Source organism: Thamnophis elegans, chromosome 2 (genome assembly GCF_009769535.1).
Source record: "Thamnophis elegans isolate rThaEle1 chromosome 2, rThaEle1.pri, whole genome shotgun sequence".
In the NCBI taxonomy this organism is placed as follows: Eukaryota; Metazoa; Chordata; class Lepidosauria; order Squamata; family Colubridae; genus Thamnophis; species Thamnophis elegans.
Genome location: NC_045542.1, coordinates 48,145,863 through 48,165,673, shown reverse-complemented (window position 1 = coordinate 48,165,673; position 19,811 = coordinate 48,145,863). Strand labels below are relative to the sequence as shown.

The 19,811-nt window shown below is 45.9% G+C and overlaps 1 protein-coding gene across 3 annotated transcripts in view; it reads right to left on the bottom strand.

The window, feature by feature from the left end:
• Nucleotides 1–19,394, bottom strand: part of USP36 (ubiquitin specific peptidase 36) — a 36,380-nt gene extending 16,986 nt beyond the window's left edge. The window contains exons 1-8 of one of the 3 annotated variants that reach the window (XM_032209089.1): nucleotides 19,251–19,394; nucleotides 16,050–16,355; nucleotides 15,383–15,598; nucleotides 13,098–13,208; nucleotides 12,308–12,410; nucleotides 5,269–5,336; nucleotides 4,451–4,521; nucleotides 3,263–3,345 (exon numbers count right to left, since the gene is read on the bottom strand). In XM_032209089.1, the coding sequence (XP_032064980.1) occupies nucleotides 3,263–3,345; nucleotides 4,451–4,521; nucleotides 5,269–5,336; nucleotides 12,308–12,410; nucleotides 13,098–13,208; nucleotides 15,383–15,598; nucleotides 16,050–16,302 (905 nt within the window). In that variant the 5' untranslated portion in view covers nucleotides 16,303–16,355; nucleotides 19,251–19,394. Of the gene's footprint in view, nucleotides 1–3,262; nucleotides 3,346–4,450; nucleotides 4,522–5,268; nucleotides 5,337–12,307; nucleotides 12,411–13,097; nucleotides 13,209–15,382; nucleotides 15,599–16,049; nucleotides 16,356–17,099; nucleotides 18,923–19,250 lie in introns of those variants that run through there. The other 2 variants (XM_032209088.1, XM_032209090.1) reach the window with 2 other exon arrangements.
• Between the last annotated feature and the right edge of the window lie 417 nt (nucleotides 19,395–19,811).

The window sequence follows — 19,811 nt, the reverse complement described above, 5'->3', positions numbered from 1 at the left end:
GTTTATCCTTACATTAGAACCCCTTCTTAGAATAGTGAGGAGTGATATACAAATTAAAGGGTTACAAGCTAAAGCTCAGGAATTCAAGGTCCAGGCTTTTGCCGACGACCTTGTTTTTATTCTGGAGGATCCTATGGCTTCTGGGATACAACTTCTACGTAAAATAGAGGAGTACGGCATGATAGCAGGGCTACGTATAAATAAAGAGAAGACAAAACTGTTAATTAAGAATATGACTTTGAACCAGAAAAGGGAAATACAAAGTCTGCAATACTTGGGAATTTGGCTCAAGGAGAGATGTTCCTCTATCAAAGTAGATAACTATATGAAATTACTACAACAGGTATCTAAGGACATGACTAACTGGAGTGGTAAACAACTATCTTTGATGGGCAGGATTGCGACAGTTAAGACACATGTACTACCGAAATTTTTGTTTTTGTTTCAAACGGCACCAACTAAATTGGACAATTTTTTTAAAAAATCCTTGGAGACAATAGTGGCTCGATTTATATGGCAAGGCAAGAAAGCACGAATCAAAGCCCAAATGTTGCAAAAACGTAAAGAACTGGGAGGCTTCGGAGTACCCAACTGGGAAGCATATTATAATGCAGCAATTATGACATGGGTGAAAGATTGGGTGACGTTGAGTAGAAGGCACCTATTGGCTATAGAGGGACACGACCTCCCCCAGGGATGGCACACCTCCCTCTGGCAAAAAAGAGATACCCCCCATAGATACTTCATGGGACATTATATTCGGAAGATTTTGATGGGGGTGTGGGAAAAGATGAGGAAAAAATACTATCTTAGGGTTCCGTGCTGGCTGGCATCGTTAGAGGCCTTAACACATCCCAGTGTATTTAATTGGACAAGAAACATAACATATAAAGACATTATGACAGAAGATGGCAACATGAAAACAAAGATGGAATTAGAGCAGCAGGGCAGGAATCTGGAATGGTGGGAATATTTACAGATTAGAAATAGGTTTAAAAGCGATAAGGTACGGTTTGGGATCTACCCAAACCCTCACGGGCTAGATAAGATTTTGTTTGGTGGAGATAAGAAAATGTTATCGAAGATTTATCAGTTTTTGACCTGTCAAGATGCTAAAGAAGAGATGGATAAAAGCCTTCTAATAACATGGGAGAGAAACTTTGGCTATGAGATTGAAATGGGCAAATGGTGGGATCTATGGAGTAAGACTATTAAACTTACAATAGCTACAGCATTTAAAGAAAACATATACAAGATGGCTTATAGATGGCACCTCCCCCCAACGAGGTTAGCCAAAATATTTCCTGGGTTATCTCCACTGTGTTGGAAATGTGGAAGAAGGGATGGCACGTTCTACCATATTTGGTGGTCTTGTACTGAGGCCACGAAATACTGGAGAAGGATTCAAAAATGGCTAAAAGAGGTTACTAGGGCAAGCATGGAATGGAAACCCGAGAATTTTTTACTAAGCATACAACCAGAAAACATGAGTAAATCTATATGGTATTTGAGCCTACATATAATTGTGGCTGCAAGAATAACCTATGCACAATTTTGGAAATCTACTACCATACCACCGTAATTAAAAAGATCTATGAATGTGCAGAAATGGACAGAATGACAGGTTGGCTGAGGGACAAAGGAGAAACAGAACATTATCTTAGCTGGAACCTATGGTATATGTGGGCGACAAGGAGAACAGCAGGGACTTAAAACGGGGAAAGTTAAATAGCAGTTGTTAACAATGGGAACTAAAAGTGAACGTGGGTATTGTAATAGATCCCTGAACTTTGTAACGAGAAGATGTTGCTTAGAGACTAAACAATGAGGAAGGAAAAAAAAAGTTGGGCTGTGAATGACTGTCACCGCGGGGGGGGGGGGGTGTTGTATGTTTAAACTGAATTTGTATTTGTATGTTTTATCCTTAAAAAATGTATAACTAATAATGACTATTAAAAAATAAATAAAGAAGACCTTTGACAAGGATCCTAATCTCAGAGTTCTGATTTGCTTGGGTTCATTAGTCGGAGTCTTGATACAAAGATTTTGTCTTGGAAGTTCAGAAGGCAAAACCTCTGATCCCGGTGACCAACCCAGATTGGATCCTGCAATTCCTTCTTTTCTTTCTTCCTTCCTTCCTTTTTTCTTCCTTTCTTTCTTCCTGTTCTGACCCAGCCTTAGCAGAAGCAAGAAACAGACTCCTTGTCACAAAACCCCCCTCTTTATTTACCTCTTGTGAATTAATTGCATTCACCCACCGAAAAGTCCAGGCAACAGTCCTTCAAGGAGTTAATTGCAGTAACAGACCTTATCAGTTCTTTGCGATAATAATTGCAAGGCCCTGAGCTCCCAGCTGATCTTCAGAAATACAAACTGTTGTCTCCTACGACCACCAATCCCCTTTTCTTCTATTTATTCCCCAGCCAGGAAGGGGCCATTCAGCGTCCACATGTGCTTTGCTTTCCGAGTCAACTCCTTGTCCTCCATTGTTCACGTCTAACTGCTCTGCGCATATGTGCATCTGGAACAAGCTCCAGCTGTTCTTCCTCCTCACTCATATCAGCCTCCAAAGGCAGTTGCCTCTCCGGTGGTTGGGAAATGTTGGATGGCCCTAGCTCTATCTCTGCGTCCGATGCAGAGCATCCATCAGAGCCTTCCTCAGACTCCAGAACTGGCCCAAGTTCCTCCCCAACCTCATCATCATTTGCCACCAGTTCCACTGGCAGGCTACAACACTTTCTTTTTCTTCCTTCCTTCCTTCCTTCCTTCCCTGTATGTGAAGGCCTTGGTTAACAATCATTTGTTCAGCAACTATTTGAAGTTCCAATGTTGCTGAACAAGAAGATTTAAAGCCAGATCTCAGGGGTTCAGCATCCCCACAGTCAGTTGATCACAATTCAGGTGTTTCCCAACCAGCTCACAATTACAATCGCTGCAGCATCGCAGTCACGTGATCGCATTTACGACCTTCACTGCCATCTTCCAACAAGCAAAGTCAATGGGAAAGCCAGAAGGTCACAAATAGCGATCATGTAACTGTTGGATGCGGTGACTGCGCAGGATTCTCTGAATGACCACAACTGGAACTTCCAGCCTAAGACAGCAGAGACACCTGACACTGTGCTTTAGGATCGTGTCACTTAACCAGATCCCAATAAACATTGTTAAATGGGAACCACCTATATGTGTAATTATGTGAAGGGAAACTGTTTATACACATGGCAGACAAATCGAGGGAAATCAAGGGAAAAAAGTAACTCACTTGGCACACATGTAGGCATTCTCCCCACTCAAGACATCAGCTTTTACAAATAATTCTAACGCCCGTACAATATTGGCTGCTTGCTGTAATAAAAAGAGAGAAGGAAATTTAATTAAGCTTCGGCTTGAGCACCTAGAAGTTCAGACTAGAGGTAAGTACCATATTTTTCAGACTATAAATCGCACTGGAGTATAAGACACTCCATGATTTTGAAGAGGTAAATTTTAAAAAAATGTTTTTGCACTCTGCAGGCTTTCCAAATCCTCTGCATGTCTCACTTTTTGCAAAAAAAAAAAGGGGGGGGGACATGCAGAGCTTTGGGAGGCTCTTAAGAGTGCTCTTGGGGGCTGGGGGGGGACGAGCAAACAACAGCCTGTTTTTCGCCATTTTTTTGCAAAAAAAAGAAAAAGGGCATGTAGAGGCTTTGGAAGATTTGTAGAATGTTCCTGGGGCGGGGGGGGGGGAACAGCCCTTCCCAGCCCCCAGGAGCACTTTGCAAGCCTCCCAAACCCTCTGCACGTCCATTTTTGCAAAGGAGGCAGAGTTTCGGGAGGCCAAAAATGCTGTATTTAGTGTATAAGATACACCCAGATTTTCACCTTTGTTTTTTGGGGGGAAAGGTGCATCTTATACTCTGAAAAATACGGTAACCTTTCCTTGTGCCCAAAGATATATCTCTAATCATATGCATTCATATGCAGAGACAAATAAACATATGCAAACAGGTAGGCACACACACATCCCCCAACAAACTCTTTCTTTATTTGCCTGCCCCCCCCCCACCTCTTACTTATCAATGTTGCAACTACTATTGTGTAATAACATAGTGCAGTATCTTTTTGGGCATTTCAGGTCTAAGTGAGGGGAATAAACTTGAAAAGCAAGCTGGGCAAAAGAATTATAGTCTTCCAGAGATGGGTATGTCCTAGCTATTTCCTCCTAGTAGTATTTTAGGGGCTTTTACTCCTTTTTATACAGGACAGCTGCCCCTTTTCTGCAAAGGCCATAAGCTTTAAGAAATGGTATGCTTGGAACAGCTTCCTGTAAACATATCTACCCCATGGCTCAAAACAATTCAGAAGCTGGCCGCCAATATTTCATTGTTATGACAACTGACAACTGGGTGACACCATCCTTTGAGTTGGATTTTAAAGAAAGAAAACAAGAGAAATAACAATGCTGGCATACCCTGATTTCCAAAGCCACATCCAGGTATGGGTCATAAGTATCTGAAACACTTTTGCACACGGAGCACTTCACTGCAAAGAAAGCAGAACAGTTGCTTGCCTGTTCTTCATGGTCACAGCTCCCTGACAATGTCACGTTTCATACTGAGACAATGAGGCATGAGGCTTCCGTCTCTGCGTCTAGCAAAACCAGCACTGAAATCAGCTAAGTAACCAGATGCTTCATATCCCCTTCATAGCCTTGATAGAGGTCAAAAACTAAAGGAAAACGTCTACAGCAGGAGTGTCAAACTCAACACCTGCAGGTCTCATCCAGCCCATGGGTGCTTAGATCTGGCCCGTGCGGCCGCCTTGGAAACAATGAAGGACCGTCCCATGGTACCTCTGCCAGCAAAAATTGAACTTGGGAGGGCCACGTGCTGCCCTCCAGAGCTCCATTTTCAGCTGCAACGGCCTCCTGCAACCCTCTGCCAGTAAAAATGGAGCTGGGGGGGGCAGCGCTGGCAGAGCACTCGGGCCACCACAGGCGCGCCCGACACAAGTGACATTGAGCTGGCCGCACCCACCCTAGCCACACCCGCCCAAAGGTCAAACATAATCCTGATGTGGCCCTCAATGAAATTGAGTTTATCACCCTTAGTCTACAGTGTGTGGAAAGCAACTACAAATCAATTGAACCTATAGAGGTATAATTGGGCACTGAAGGGAATTTTGGAGATGCCATATTATAACAGACAGCCAAAATTTAAAAACTCCAGGAACATGGAAAGGAAACCTCCCGCCACACCCTCATCTGAGGCCTCGCTAAGCTGCGCTCACCACGAGATCGGAGGTAGCCGCCAAAGATCTGGTGCACTAACGTGGTAGCCTGAGTCTGGCGATCCAACCTGAAAAGACAAGCAGGCGGGTGACTAGATTTCAGAAATTGACCGTTGAACGGTCCTTCTATGTGCGCTGCGAGGGGAATCCAAGCATGGGTTAACTTTGTCCATTAGCCTGAGATTGAGTGATGCAAATTGCTGGCCACGCCTCCTCTGACTGGACTGGTTCAGTTTTGCATGAAGGATCAGCCAGCTTGAAAGAAGCAAAATAAGTCTAGAAGTCAAGGTAAGTCCGAATGTCATAGGAAAACATGGAAGCCCAGGCCCAGAACAGCCGAAGCCGAGGGCGGGTTTGGATTCCCCTCTCACTGCACATAGAAGGACCGTTCAGGTAAGTCAACGGTCATTCTCCTGTGCGCTGCTTGGGGAATCCAAGAATGGGACATGCCAAAGCAATAAACTTCAGGGGCGGGAGCGAGGCTGGTCTGGTCCCGTAGCTGAAGAATCTACCCTTTGCAGCACACGCCATCCAAAAGATGCCTCAGCCAAGGCATAAACGTCCAGCTTGTAGTGACAGATAAAGGGTGACGGCAGTGACCAGGTCGCTGCCCTGCAGATGTCTTCCACCGAGGCCCGCGTTGCCCAGGTTGCCATCGTGGCCGCCCTCCTGGTAGAATGGGGAGTGATACGACTGGGAACTGGTCGGGACTGGCAGTCATAGGCTAGGGCAATACACGCCTTCAACCAGCGGCCGATGGTATGCGACGATGCCTTGTGGCCCATGGTGGCAGGTTGGAAGGACACGAACAGAGCCTCCGTCCTTCTGAACGATGCAGTGCGTCTCACATAGCGGTGAAGTGAACGACGAACGACGAGATAATGCCAACGCCATTCTCGGGGGTGAGATGGCCGTGGACAGAAATCTGGGAGAGTGATTTCTTGGGACCTGTGTAACCATGAGATGACTTTCGGAATAAAGGTCGGATCCAAACGTAATACGACCTTGCTCGGATGGAAGATGCAAAGGTCGTCACGGACAGAGAGCGTCGCCAACTCGGACATACGCCGCGCCGATGTAATGGCTACCAAAAAGACAGTCTTAAGAGTCAGTAACCTTAGGGAGATGGTCCGAATAGGCTCAAATGGAGCCGCTGTAAGGGCATTTAGTACTAGGGAGAGATCCCAGGTGGGATAGCGATGAACAATAAGCGGGTTAAGGTTCACCACTCCCTTCAGGAAGGCCCACACCCCCAGGTGTTGAGCTATGGGTTGGCCTTACCCACTGCCAATTACAGTAGACAGAGCCGCAATTTGACGGCGGAGGGTGTTAGGTGTTAGTCCTTTGTCCATGCCCATCTGTAGGAAATCCAATACCTGTGGTATGGTCGCCCCGGTTGGGTCCTCACCCGTTGCCTGACACCATCTGCAGAATGCTTGCCAGGTAGCCTCATAAATGCGGGTTGTTGACGGGCGTCGAGCCGCCTGGATTGTGGAGATGACCTTATCAGAGAAATGCTGCTGACTCAGGATCGCCCGCTCACGTGCCCCACAGCTAACTGTAACAGCTGTGGATTCGGGTGAATGAGAGCTCCTTGCGAGAGGGATATCCAGTCGTCCGGAATTCTCCATGGGTGAGAGACGGACAGATGGACGAGGTCCACGTACCAGGGGCATCGTGGCGACATCGGTGCGACCAGCAGCACTTCCGCCTGCTCTATCAGAATCTTCTGGATGACCAGCGGCACAATTGGCAGAGGCGGGAAGGCATAAAGGAGGCCCACCAGCCAAGGGCTTCGGAGAGCGTCAGTGCCTTCCGCTCCTGGTACCTGGAACCTGGTGTAATAACGCGGCAGGTGTGTGTTGTTGGGTTGGGCAAACAGGTCCACCTGCGGATGGCCGAAGCGGCGGGGCAGTTCTAGGAACAGGGCTGGGTGCAAGCGCCACTCTGCCAGATCCACCATGGCCCTGCTCAGCCAGTGTGCTTGGACGTTCGCAGTGCCCGATATGTGTTCTGCTTGGACTGACAACGGATGGTTCTCCGCCCAGTGGTGTAAGCGTTCTGCTTCCATCATCAGGGCTTTGGACCTCATGCCCCCTTGGCGGTTGACATGCGTCTTGGAGGCCACGTTGTCGGTGAGTATCAGTACATGGTTGGAGGTGACCATGTCTTGAAACTCACGGAAGGCTAGGTGGATATCCCGTATCTCCAACCAATTGATGCTGTTGTTCAGCTCCTGGACAGTCCAACGACCCTGTACCACTCGATTCGGGGCATGACCCCCCCACCCACCCAATTTGGCTTGCATCCGTTGTAACCACAATCCGCTCCGGTTCCTTGAAAAGGCATCCCTTGAGGATGCGGGATGACAGCCACCAACGGAGCGATAGGCACACCTTGGTCGGTAAGCGAGCCCTGGTCAGAGAGTGACTGGTGTGAGTCCTTTGGAATGGAAGTAGATACCACTGCATTGGTCGTGTGTGGAACTGTGCCCAACGTACACATCTATGCAAGATATCATCTTCCCTAGAAGTTGGGACAATACCGCAAGGGAAGGTGACCTCTGCTTGAGCACTTGACTCACCAGGGATTGCAGGCTCTGCTGTATCTCCCTCGAGAGAGAGACCATACAAGTCTCCAAGTTGATGATTGTCTCGAGATGTAGCAGGGACGTGGTCAGGTGCAGGTAACTCTTTGGAAAGTTCAGCACAAATCCATGATCCTGTAGGGCGTCGATCGTAAGCTGTAAGTCGCGATAAGTCTGGTTCCGGGAAGACGATAAGATTAAGATGTTGTCGAGATAACAATTGACCCTTATGGGAACCGACCTCAGCGAGGCTGCGACCACCGCTAGCTGTTTGGTGGAGGTCCGCGGGGCTGATGATAGGCCGAATGGTAAGGTGCGGTACTGGAAATGATGCCCCGCGAAGTGTAAGTGCAGAAACATTCAATGGGCCGGATGTATTGGAACGTGCAAGTAGGCCTCTTTGACGTTGAGGTGAGGAGATTGCCTTGGCGAATGCTCGCCAGAATAATCTTGAGTGATTGCATTTTGAATTTTTGGTATTTGAGGTAGAAATCGAGTCGTTTCAAGTCTAGGATGGCCCGCCATCCTCCTGAGGCCTTGGGAACTAGGAAGAGTATGGAGTAGAACCTAGACCCTCCTGTCCCCTTGGCACCTGTTCTATTGCTCTGATGGAAATGCGATGCTGAATTTCCGTGTCCATGAGGCGCCACTTTACCTGGCACCTGGGTACCAGACATTTGATGAAACGTCTTGGGGAAATGGCCAGGAATTCCAGAGTGAGGCCCAGCCTCACTGTCTGAAGAGCCCAGGCGTCGGAGGTTGTGGCTTCCCATTGGTGAACGAAGGTAGTTAAGCGCCTGCCAATAGGGCCAACCTCTAGCAAGTCATTGGTACCTACGAAAGGACCGGTTGTTGACACCACAAAAGGGCTGCCGGGCCTGGGCCTGTTGGTGCTGGTTCCTACCTCTGTCGCTGTACTGGACCTATCCTGAAACCTGTCCTGGGATTGGGAAAAAGATCTATTAGATAGTGGGGTGTAGGGAATGGATGAGTACCCCAGCTCCCCAAAATGAAAGGGCTGCCTTCGAGGATACGGTTGTTGCCTCTGATCCGTGCACCTAGCGGTCGAAGGCAGCACCTTTCGCTTGTCCCTCATTTCAATCAGTATAGGATCCAGTGTTGCACCAAATAGGGAACCGCCCTTGAAAGGGGTGGAGGCAAGGCGCCATTTGGATTGTACGTCCACCTGCCAATGGCATAGCCATAACAGGAGAAAAGAAGCTATGTTGGATGCCAAAGCAGCCACCAGTTTGACCACATCCTGATGAAGGCGCAGGTCCTCTGGATCTAACCTCTCCTGTAGCTGTCTTAACCAAACTAAGGAAGTTCTATTGAAGAATGAGGCCGCCGTAGCGGCACGCAATGTCCGGGCAGCCGCCTGGTGCGTTTTGCGAATAACGAGCTCCGCCTTGCGGTCCTCCGCCTTCAATCCCTCCGAAATCTCGGATGGAATAAGGGAAGGGGAAGCCAAGGCCGCTATCGGTGGGTCAACAGTGGGAAACTGTAAAATGGCATCCAATTCTGGGGTGGAAGCATAAAGCTATCGCCATTGCTGGGGGGGCGAAACTGTGGTGGGCTGGGCCCACTGTTTCTGGATTATGTCCAGAAACAATTTGGGTGATGGAATAGCCTCCTGTTCTTGTACCTGTTCAGTGAACAAGTGCTCCATGGGATCAAAGCCCACATCGGTGCTGGCTTGGGTGGTTGCTCCCCCCAAATTGGAGGTGGCCTTGGCTTTGTAAAGAAGATTTCAATAGGGCTGGTTTGAAGAGGCCCGAGAAGGGAACATTATCCTGAACCAGCCCTTCATCACCCGATAATTCCAAATCCAAAATCTCACCTTCCTCCCCTAAAACAGACCCTTCGCTGTAGATGGAAGGCAAGGGAGAGGGGGAGCCATCCTGAGAGGTGGCTAAATCGCTGGCAGAATTCACATTTCTAGGACGTTGACTCCTACGCTGTAACTCTGCATCCACTCCCCTAGATATGGCAGTGGCAATCATGTCCCTGAGCCCAGGGGAGAGATAAAACTCTCGGTCAGCTGCCAGCAGCCGTGGGAGTAAAGGTGGCTAAGGCCCCTGAATGTGAGGGGGCCGGATCTGAGCTGGGCCCCAGAGAATCAGACGAGCCCTGAAGACCTGAGCCAGATCCTGCAGTTGTAAGATCCTGAGAGAGGGGAAGGTCTGGGGGCCAACCTTGAATTCCAGCTAGGCCGGAAGTAGAAGGCCCTTCAGGCAGTAAGGTGGGAAGGGGCCTGGGAGTTGAGGGATCCCTAGGCCCGTTCTTGGACTTACTGGTGCGCTTAGCAGCCCTGGCAGGAGCTGCTGAGGTGGCCCGGGTTCTGAGGCTGGCGGCCCTGGTGGAAGCCCTACCCACTCTAGATGAGGCCCCATCGGAGGACAACTGAGGAGAGGTGGAGGCCCCAGCGCTGCCCCCGGTAATAGAACGATCCGCCATATAAGCTAAGTTAAAAGGGTTCAAGCTCACGTTCACTGAATGCCAAATGTTGATCGCAATCGAAACAGGAGGCTGTTAGGGATCAAACTTCTGCTCCAGTAGAATGGTGGTGAACCGACCTCCGTGGAGCAATGAATCTGGTGATTCTACGTCACTGTGGGCGGGTAACTGAAGCCACGCCGAGCTGGACTGGTTGTCTGGCGTTTAAAAGGGCTCCAAAATGGCCACCACAACCCAAAATGGCCGCCGCAAGCAATAGCGAAGGCGGAAGATTCAAATCAGCGAGGCACAAAGGCCGTAGCCAGAATGGAAAACGCCTGCCTCAATTCTTGCCAGCGACCGCAGCCGCGGCCTCCAGAGGCACTGATGGGATGTCCAGGCTCCTCACTTCGTCAAGCAACCTCGAGGCGGGGAAAGGGGGGCAGCAGACAGCGGTGAGAGTGACCGACGTAAGGCGGCGAACAGATTGCCAACTGCGGCAAGACAACACGAAGGCGGCGAACCGACCTTTCCACAGTAAACAACGGCACACCCCCGCCTCCAACAAGGAAGTTTCCTGGCCCCGAAGGCTCCGGGAACGCCAAAATCCACACATCACTGTAACCGAGGAGAAATGAACCCTTTGCAAAGATATTTACCCTGAAGGGAACTCAATCCGGTGAAGTGGAATCCAAGCTGAAATAATAATGATGAATTTGTCTAGCAAGCAGCCGAAGTAATAATGATGAATTTGTGAAGTAATAATGACGAATTTGTGAAAGAATAATGATGAATTTGTCTAGTAACCTAGAGAGAATTATTTAGTAACCTAGAGAGAATTATTTTGCATCTCTTTAGGCTGGACTCAGTTTTAAAAAACTGAACCAGTCCAGTCAGAGGAGGTATGGCCAGCAATTTGCATAACTCAGTCTCAAGGCTAATGGACAAATTTAACCCATGCTTGGATTCCCCAAGCAGCTCACAGGAGCTTTCATTTAAAACAGGGGCCCACAAACTCTTCTGCTCATTGATCTCTTCAATGAGGTTTTAGATGGTTCATTCACTCCCAACATTTATTATATGAACATGCAATAAATACAATGTTAAACCAGAGAATGATAAATAATAATAATCAATAATCCCATTGATTCTTGGAGGTCAATATTGATCACTGGGGAACTCTCATTTAAACTGGGTGGCCTAAACAAGGATAAGGAATGTTGCTACACTACATTTTCTAAGAATTGTAACTAGTATGGCCTGTAATGAGGCATGATGGGGGATATAGCTCAAAAATATCCAATAAAAATGCAATTCTTCACTTCTGAGTTAAAAAACAAGCAATCAAAATCACCAGGCATGAATTTCTTCCTCTCAAGAGCAAAGACTACCTGCAACTCTGGGTTAAACTGGTGGGTTTTGGGTTTTCTATGAGCTCAGTTGTGCTCCTCAAATGTTTTTGTTAACTATGCACTGATGTCATCTAGCCTAGTTACAAAACATTTTCAGGAAAATGACCAATCTCAGAGAACACCAAGAACCTAACATGCCGTGGCGGTGCAGTGGTTAGGATGCAGTACTGCAGGCTACTTCTGCTAACTGCCAGTTGCCTGCAATTTGGCAGTTCAAATCTCACCAGGCTCAAGGTCGACTCAGCCTTCCATCCTTCTGAGGTGGATAAAATGAGGACCCAAATTGTTGGGGGCAATAGGCTGACTTTGTAAACCGTTTAGAGAGGACTATAAAGCACTGTGAAGCAGTATATAAATTTAAGTGCTATTGCTATTTCTTCCTTCAAAAAGAATTTTTGCTACCCTTAAAGCAAGGATTACTTGCTTTAATATTTACTTCCATAGCAAGGAAAGGTAGACCTTGTCACTGTTGCTCATGTAGTATGCATTTTCCCTTTCCCTTAATTAGGGAAAGCTAATGCTTCAGTAAGCAAATTTAATGACATGATCAATTCAACCAAGCGTTCTCTCCCAAGCACACAGCAAGCGAGCTAGTTGTTCATACTTAGTGTAACCGTTGAGGCAGGCCTTTTGCATGGCATCAATGGTGTAGCGCAAGAACTCATGAGCATCCTCCTGACTCCCGAAACGGAAGTGCCGTGCAATCTCTGCCAAAGGAGATAAAAAAAGAACACCTCAGAACAGTATCAGAAACAGAGGTCTCTATTGAACCCAGCATGGAAGCTCAAGAGGTTTTTCCTCATAAACTGACCACCACCAAAACCAAATTCTGCACCTAGCATATCTACAAAAAATGTTGGAAAGTAAAACAAAAAATAAAATATGGTAAAAAAATGTTTGTGAAAGAGCCAGTTTGGTCTAATGGCTAAGGCAATAGGCTAGACTGTTGAGTTCTAGTCCAGCTTTGGCCATGAAAGTCAGATAGGTTGACCTTGGCCAGTCACTCTCTATCAACTCAGCCCACCATACAGGGTTGTTGTTGTGGGGCAAAATAAGAGGAGGAAAGCTTGTTGGATTATTATCACTGCCTTATTTGTAAAAATATAAATAAAATAATAAAAAATAAAAAATTTCAGTTTCACCCTTACAATCTTTGAGGCGTGTTCAGTTATATCTTGAAAAACCCTGAAAAAGAGCATCTTTGGACCACAGCCACTGATGGCTGATGTGTCTTACTGCTTCACTTTGTAACCATAAGTTCTAGAAATCTTGCTTTTAAAAAAAACCATTCACACACGAAAGTATTTAAGTTATGGTCAACATCTCAAAAGGATCACTGGTCTTTTGCCCTGTACGAACTGGACAGGTAGAGAGTATTCCAACCCCCTGCTTACTTTTAAGATCTCTGATGAAGGACACAGGTTTGATGGCATTACCACTATTGGCAAAAGCCTGGATCATGTGATTCTGCATTATGCACATCATGCAGAAGCCTCCCTGGTGACCTGGAAGAGGGGGAAAAAATCACAATTGGCTATTTTCATCAATAGCTATGTTATACACGTTCCATTGTATCATATATATTTTGCTAGAAGCAAAATAAAGTTAGAGCCTGCATTTGAAACCCTCACTTTACTGAAATAGCTTACCTATTGATTTGTGATCAGACCTATATGGACCATCAATCAGTCTATCCATCTACCCATCTATCCATCCATCCACCTTGTCTCTTTTTCTCTTTCATCTGCTGGCTAAAGGCCATAATAACAATATATTGATAATATGGACAGCTTAATGACTTCCTATCCTGAATCCTTCTCTGCCACATACCTGTAAATCTCAACACAATGCTACTCGTTAAGCAGCTCAGACAAGTAAACACTACTCAGACAAGGGGAAACATTTCTAAAGTATGTGCATTAAGCTGCAAAACGATCCTTGCTGCTATTTAAATAGCTTGTTTGAGTTTTAAAACAAAACCACCAAAGCTGCCATCTACCTACCTCTACCTAGTCATAGATGTACACTCTCCAACTAAGAGTCAGTACCACTAGTAAGGAAGGGATGACGTAGTGAGGAAAGTAGCTCTTACCTAACCCTACAACTGGCTCAAGACCTTCACAGCTGCTAACATAATCTGCCAGTCTCCCATCACAAGGATTGATGCAATGAAAAGCAACTGCTGGCTGGAACGTGATACAGCACCGCATGTGGGCTAACCTTGGATTACTCACCCTTCCCCTACCCCCACAAGCCAAGAAAAACCCACCCATTAAGCTCACACAACACTGCAGGCCCATTAAAGGTAGTCCTCAACTTACAACAATTCATTTGTGACCGTTCAAAGTTGCAAAGGCATTGAAAAAAGTGACATATGACCATTTTTCACACTAGTGACCATTGCAGCATCCCCATGGCCACTTGATTTACACTCAGATACTTGACAACCTGTTCATATTTATGACGATTGCAATGTCCTTGAATCATTACCTTTTATGACCTTTTAACAAGTAGTCAAGGGGGGAAGCCAGGTGCACTTAACAACTGTGTTACTAATTTAACAACTGCAGTGATTCACCTAACAAATATGGCAAGAAAAATCATAAAAGGAGGAAAACTTCACTTAACAAATTTCTCACTTAATGACATATGTTGGGCTCAATTGTGGTTGTGAATTGAGGACTACCTGTATTACAATTGGGTTCAAAATAATTCTTTGTCACAAGAAGCACTGCTCCTAGATTTCAGTTACAGAAATCAAAGGGCCCAGTAATGGAACATAACCAAATCCTAAACAAAAAACCTCAAATGCAGCAGAATCTAACATCACAGCCTAACTTATATAACATTTTCTTAAGAGAAAACTACTTAATATACTTCCTAATGTCTTAAACACATTGAGATCCTTTATATGTAAGTCTGAAGCATAACCTCATATATGATATTGGAAAATCCCAATGTTTTCCTCAAAACACTATCAGAATAGAGGAATCAGAAATTTGTAACTATAAATTGTAGAGCAATTCAAAAAATAAGCTCCGATCGAAGGGGAGGGGGAAGATTTCCACGACAAATGAGCAGAATTATAGAATTTTAAATTATATTTTGGAATAAATAACATCACCATCATCTGAAAAACACTTCTGAATGGTCAAACATTTTTACCTGCCTCATCTTGCTATGATCCTTACTACAAGCCTGTAATGTAAAAGAGCATAACTTCCTCCCACAATGCATGGAAGATTAACTCCATTTGGGGATCCTATGCCCATGGGATTGATGGGATGGTGGCAGAAGCAAAACCAGGCATAATTTTCTAGTTTTGGGGACAGTAATTCTGCCTGCATCGATGCTCTAAAAGTAATAATGAGGATGAGAAAGGAGTAGCTTACCAGAAGCAGCCCTGAATCCATCCGATCCCTTCAAATTCCCGCAACACACACTAAAGGACACACACAAACAATGTTGTGCACATGAACCCTCTAAACGCCTCATTCCCTGACCATTCACCTTCCTTGGGCTGCTCCGCCAGCCATAACCTTATATTTTAAGAACTCCATCCTTCAGAGGCCTTGGAAACAGGTTATTCCTATAGCCTATGCTCTAAGGGGAAAAGAGATATGAACAAGTGGGTGCATACAGCACGGCAAAACACACACAAACTCAGCCACACACTTACAATTGCGACTGTGCTCCTTGGAAAGCAGATAATTTGCTAAAGGTGGGGTGTACGTCAGACACTGTAGAGTTGAGTTGAGGAAGCAGGTGTTGCCCAGGTTGTGGAGACCAGCTCCAACACGATACACCCGCTCCCATTTTAGAGAGAGTCGCTCCAGAGGGAAGAGGACCTTTTGGGGAGCTGGCACCCCATCACTTCCCGACACATGCTCATTACCTGTCGGAAGAAAAAAGGAAAAGTCAGCAACTCAAAAACAAATGAAGAACTCGTTCTCCACAATCCCATCTCAGGGGAATGTGATTAAGAAAATCCTAAGACTGTGCAGAAATGGATACATTAACACTTGCTAATAAGGATAAAGATGACGTGGAATACTTTTCGATATGGGACATATTTTATCAATGGCTAAATAATAGAAGCTGGAAAGGAGGAGATGCAACTGGAGGAAATGGTAAAGATGATGTTAAATATTAATGTTACAGTACTGTTATATTACTAATATGATGACAAGGAATTATATCAGCAAAAATGTATAATATGATTACTTAAGCACAATTGTACCCAGAACACACACTATTCGATGAAAATTGGATGTTATAAAAATAAAATAAAACTTGGGGGGTGGGGGAGAACTCCAAAAGACAAGTACAACAAACGAGGCAGGCACCTTGTTTTCGTATGGGTCCCTCTTCAGAGCTCTTGTGCCGACTGCAGTTTTCTGTCCTCGGGTTCAACAAAACGTACTTGCTCTTGAGGGTCTCCAGCTGGTAGGAGAAGTTTTTGGAGGCGGGTTCAAACTCAATCTTTTGCAGCAAAATCTTCTTGGCAGAAGCTGCCAACAATTTACCCAGTTCAACATCGTCAGCAGAGTCTTTTCGCCCAGGCTTTAGGGCTTCTTTTAATTTGTCCACTATTGGCATGGTGCATCACTTGGTAAAGGCAACAACCACCATCCTAGCAAGGCAACTTCACTCTGCCAAAAAAAAAAAAAGGTTATTTGACCTCAAATTCAAATGCCTCCAGCTCAGCCCTCTTTTCTATGTACTGTAGTAAACATCCACCCTCAAATATGTTATTGAAACAATCAGATAGTCTTTCTTTTTGTACTTCTATTTTGCTTCCCGTGTCACTCATCTTCCTATACTGCAGTGTTTTTCAACCACTGTGCCGCGGCACACTAGTGTGCCGTGACATAGTGTAAGGTGTGCCGTGGGAAAAACATTTATATATAGTCAATATAGGCACAGAGTTAATTTTTTTTCTAATTTTCTAATGGTGGTGTGCCTCGTGATTTTTTTCATGAAAAAAGTGTGCCTTTGCACAAAAAAGGTTGAAAAACACTGCTATACTGAATATGGATTTTAAGGACTGGGCAGGTACCTTTTTAAATTACCATGAACTTTATGATGTTTTAGAAATCATGATCAACATGAATTTGGTTTCCACAACACAGCTTCTGTTAAAAAATATCTAAAACCAATCTATCTTTAGATTAATTATCTAATCTTTATAAACAATCAGGTAAATCCAAAGCACATCTGTAATTCAGATTTCCCAACTGTAAAATTTCAAATAGAAATGCATGGCAATAAATATATACTATCTATTAAGGTACAAGAATAAAATTCCCATGACAAAAACTAGAAATGCAGTAATTTGAAAGGCAGGATAGGATAAAAACTTTTCACATTTCTGAAAAGCCTAAAATTTTACCTACATTGTTAAGGCCTTTATTGTATTCTTTAGCATCTCATTGCTCCTTGGATCCAAAATTCTCTACTCAGAAAACAGATTTTTTTCCCCCAAAACCCAACAAAGGATTAGATTATATAATAGCTTTTGCTGCATGTGAGGGCTCTAGATGTACTTTCACGTTGCTTTGCAACTAACTGGAAATTAACTTGTAAATGATGCATTTCTGTTCTCTGAACTGACTGTGCTCTGGAACATGCAATTCACATTATAGCCTTTAACGAGGTGTGAAATTTGCTTAGTCTTTAGACAGATAAATTAACAGCCATAGCAAGAAATATAAATAACATAAATAAATAAAAAGGCTCACAACTATTATCTGACCATTTCCTGGATTGCCTTGAAATTTGATTGGCAATAGTTTTACTTCCCATTAAGAAACCTCAAGGGTCCCTACTAATAGAAGATTAAAACATGCTGCCAGGATGAATGGATGAATTTTTCTTATAACAGGCCTTGCTGAAGGAAAAAAATCATATAGCACTCTGTTTTTGAAGGAAAGGGGGTTTGCATCATGTGTCTCTTTTTGGGGGGGAACCAGGTATTTTTCCAGAGGATATATATTTATATATAAATGTACATGGCTGTATACATGGCATTCTATCTCACACAAACATTAAATTGTACTATTATCTGAACATTTGCACCTCCCTAAAATAAACAAGGTCAGGAAAGTTTCTTCAGTCTAACTTGCTTCAAATTTGCCACCCACATTCCCCCCCCCATTCTCCCATTAGAATATAGAGGGATCATACTTATCTAACAAAACAGTCTCCCACACCTGGGATCTTCTAGATGTGCTGGATTACATCACATAATTTCTGGCTAGATGGGCAATTAAGTGCAGCATACCGGGAGGGCACCAGGTGTCCTATGCAAAACAAATCTCACCCAGTGGCAGCATCTAACGGGGCAGCCAAGGGCACACAAGATATGGGTGGTAGGGGAAACAGCATCGGAAGTTGGGGGGGAGGGAGGAGCAGAGGTGCAGGCGCATTCTTGCACCTGAGAGCATGGTCAGGAGAACTGAATCATCGGGGAGAAGAGAATGTCACTGGGTAGCCTGGAAGCAAACCTCTCCAGCTTGCAGCCTCCCGAAGCTATTCTATCCGAGATGAAAGGGAGGGAGGGAGGAACGAGGTTGCTCTGTGAGATAACAGGCCAAAATGAGCCCAAGGTTTAGCAAAAAGACAATACTGCAAGGAACCAGCAGAAATATCCCAGTTCGAAGGGCAAAATGCTTCATCTACCCTCCTCCAATCTGTTCGAGAGAAGAGACTCAACTTCAAATTCAATGCTTGGAATGCACTGCCTGATTCTGTGGTTCCTTCCCAAACCCCCCAAAACTTTAACCTTAGATAGCCAACAGTGGACCTCACCCCATTCCTAATAGGTCTGTAAAGGGGCTTGCATAAGGACACCAGCCTGCCTACCGTCTCTGTCCTACTGTCCCCATGTATTCGTAAACCATTTCATGTATCCAAAATCATGTCTATACATATGTTTTCTAATACGAAATAAATCAAAAATAAATAAACTCTTTCCTCCTTTCGCCTTCTGTCCTTCCCCACCTCCCTTCCTTTGCAAGGAGCGCGCGCGCATTAGACCCATCAGCCACAGCATGTGCCTAGAGAGTGTTTGGGGTAAGCCACGCGCAGCCCCCTTCCCCCCACCCAACCAGACACGCTCTTCTCTTCAGCCCGGAAAATCCTTAGCCGAGATTAAGCAGGCGGCCCCCACAGCAAAAAACCCAAGGCGCTCCAGAGCCTCCGGCGTTCGTGCAAGGGCACCTACAGGCAGGGCCTGGGCTCGTAGCGGAAGAGGAGGCTCCTCCTTGGCACGGCCCCGATTCTCCGGGTGCGCCACAGGGATCCGAGCAAAAGTCGCTCGCCCTGGCGCCGGGGACCATTCGCCCAAGCAGCCACGGCCCAAAGGGAGCCGAAGGAGGGCTGCGCAGGAATAGCCGCGGTGCCGAAAAGGGGCAGAAGGGAAGCGGCGGGGGAAGAGTTACGCTGCAGGGCGCGTCGGACTCCAGAGGATCGTTCCCCGCCAGTAGAAAACACCCCGTGGGCCAAGCCGTCTCCGTTGCACCGGCCCTCGCGCTCCTCATTCCGACCTTTTTCCACTCACCATCCGGAGCGGTCTCTGCGCTCCTTACAGCGTGTGTGCGCATACACAACACGTGTCCAACGTAGCGCAAAGGAAAGGGAGACAGCGCAGCTGCTAGGCCGCGAAGCCAGGCCCCATCCGCCTCCTGACGGGGCGGGGAAAGGAAAGGCAAACCCTTCCCGGCCTGCTCTGACGCAAGTCTGCCCCTTCGCATGTTTCCGGGAGGCAGCGCCGCCTGGCTGAGTCGTCTTTGGCCCAAGCAAGTGGTGAAGCGGTGGCTTTGCCTCGTAGGCAGCAGAGGCCGCTGTGCTCCCTCATCCCCTTGCTTTGCTAATCTTTGGAATAAAAATTGTGGCTTGTCCGACTCTCTTGAGCCGGTCTACCATAAGATTCCATGTTCAAGGACATCCCTATTAGTACCATTTTATAAAGTACCGCTTTATAACCAATTAACCAATGGAACAACTTCCCTGCAGAAATTATGAATGCGCCAACACTGTAAGATTTTAAGAAGAGATTGGATGGCCATTTGTCTGAAATGATAGAGGATTTCCTGCCTGAGCAGGGG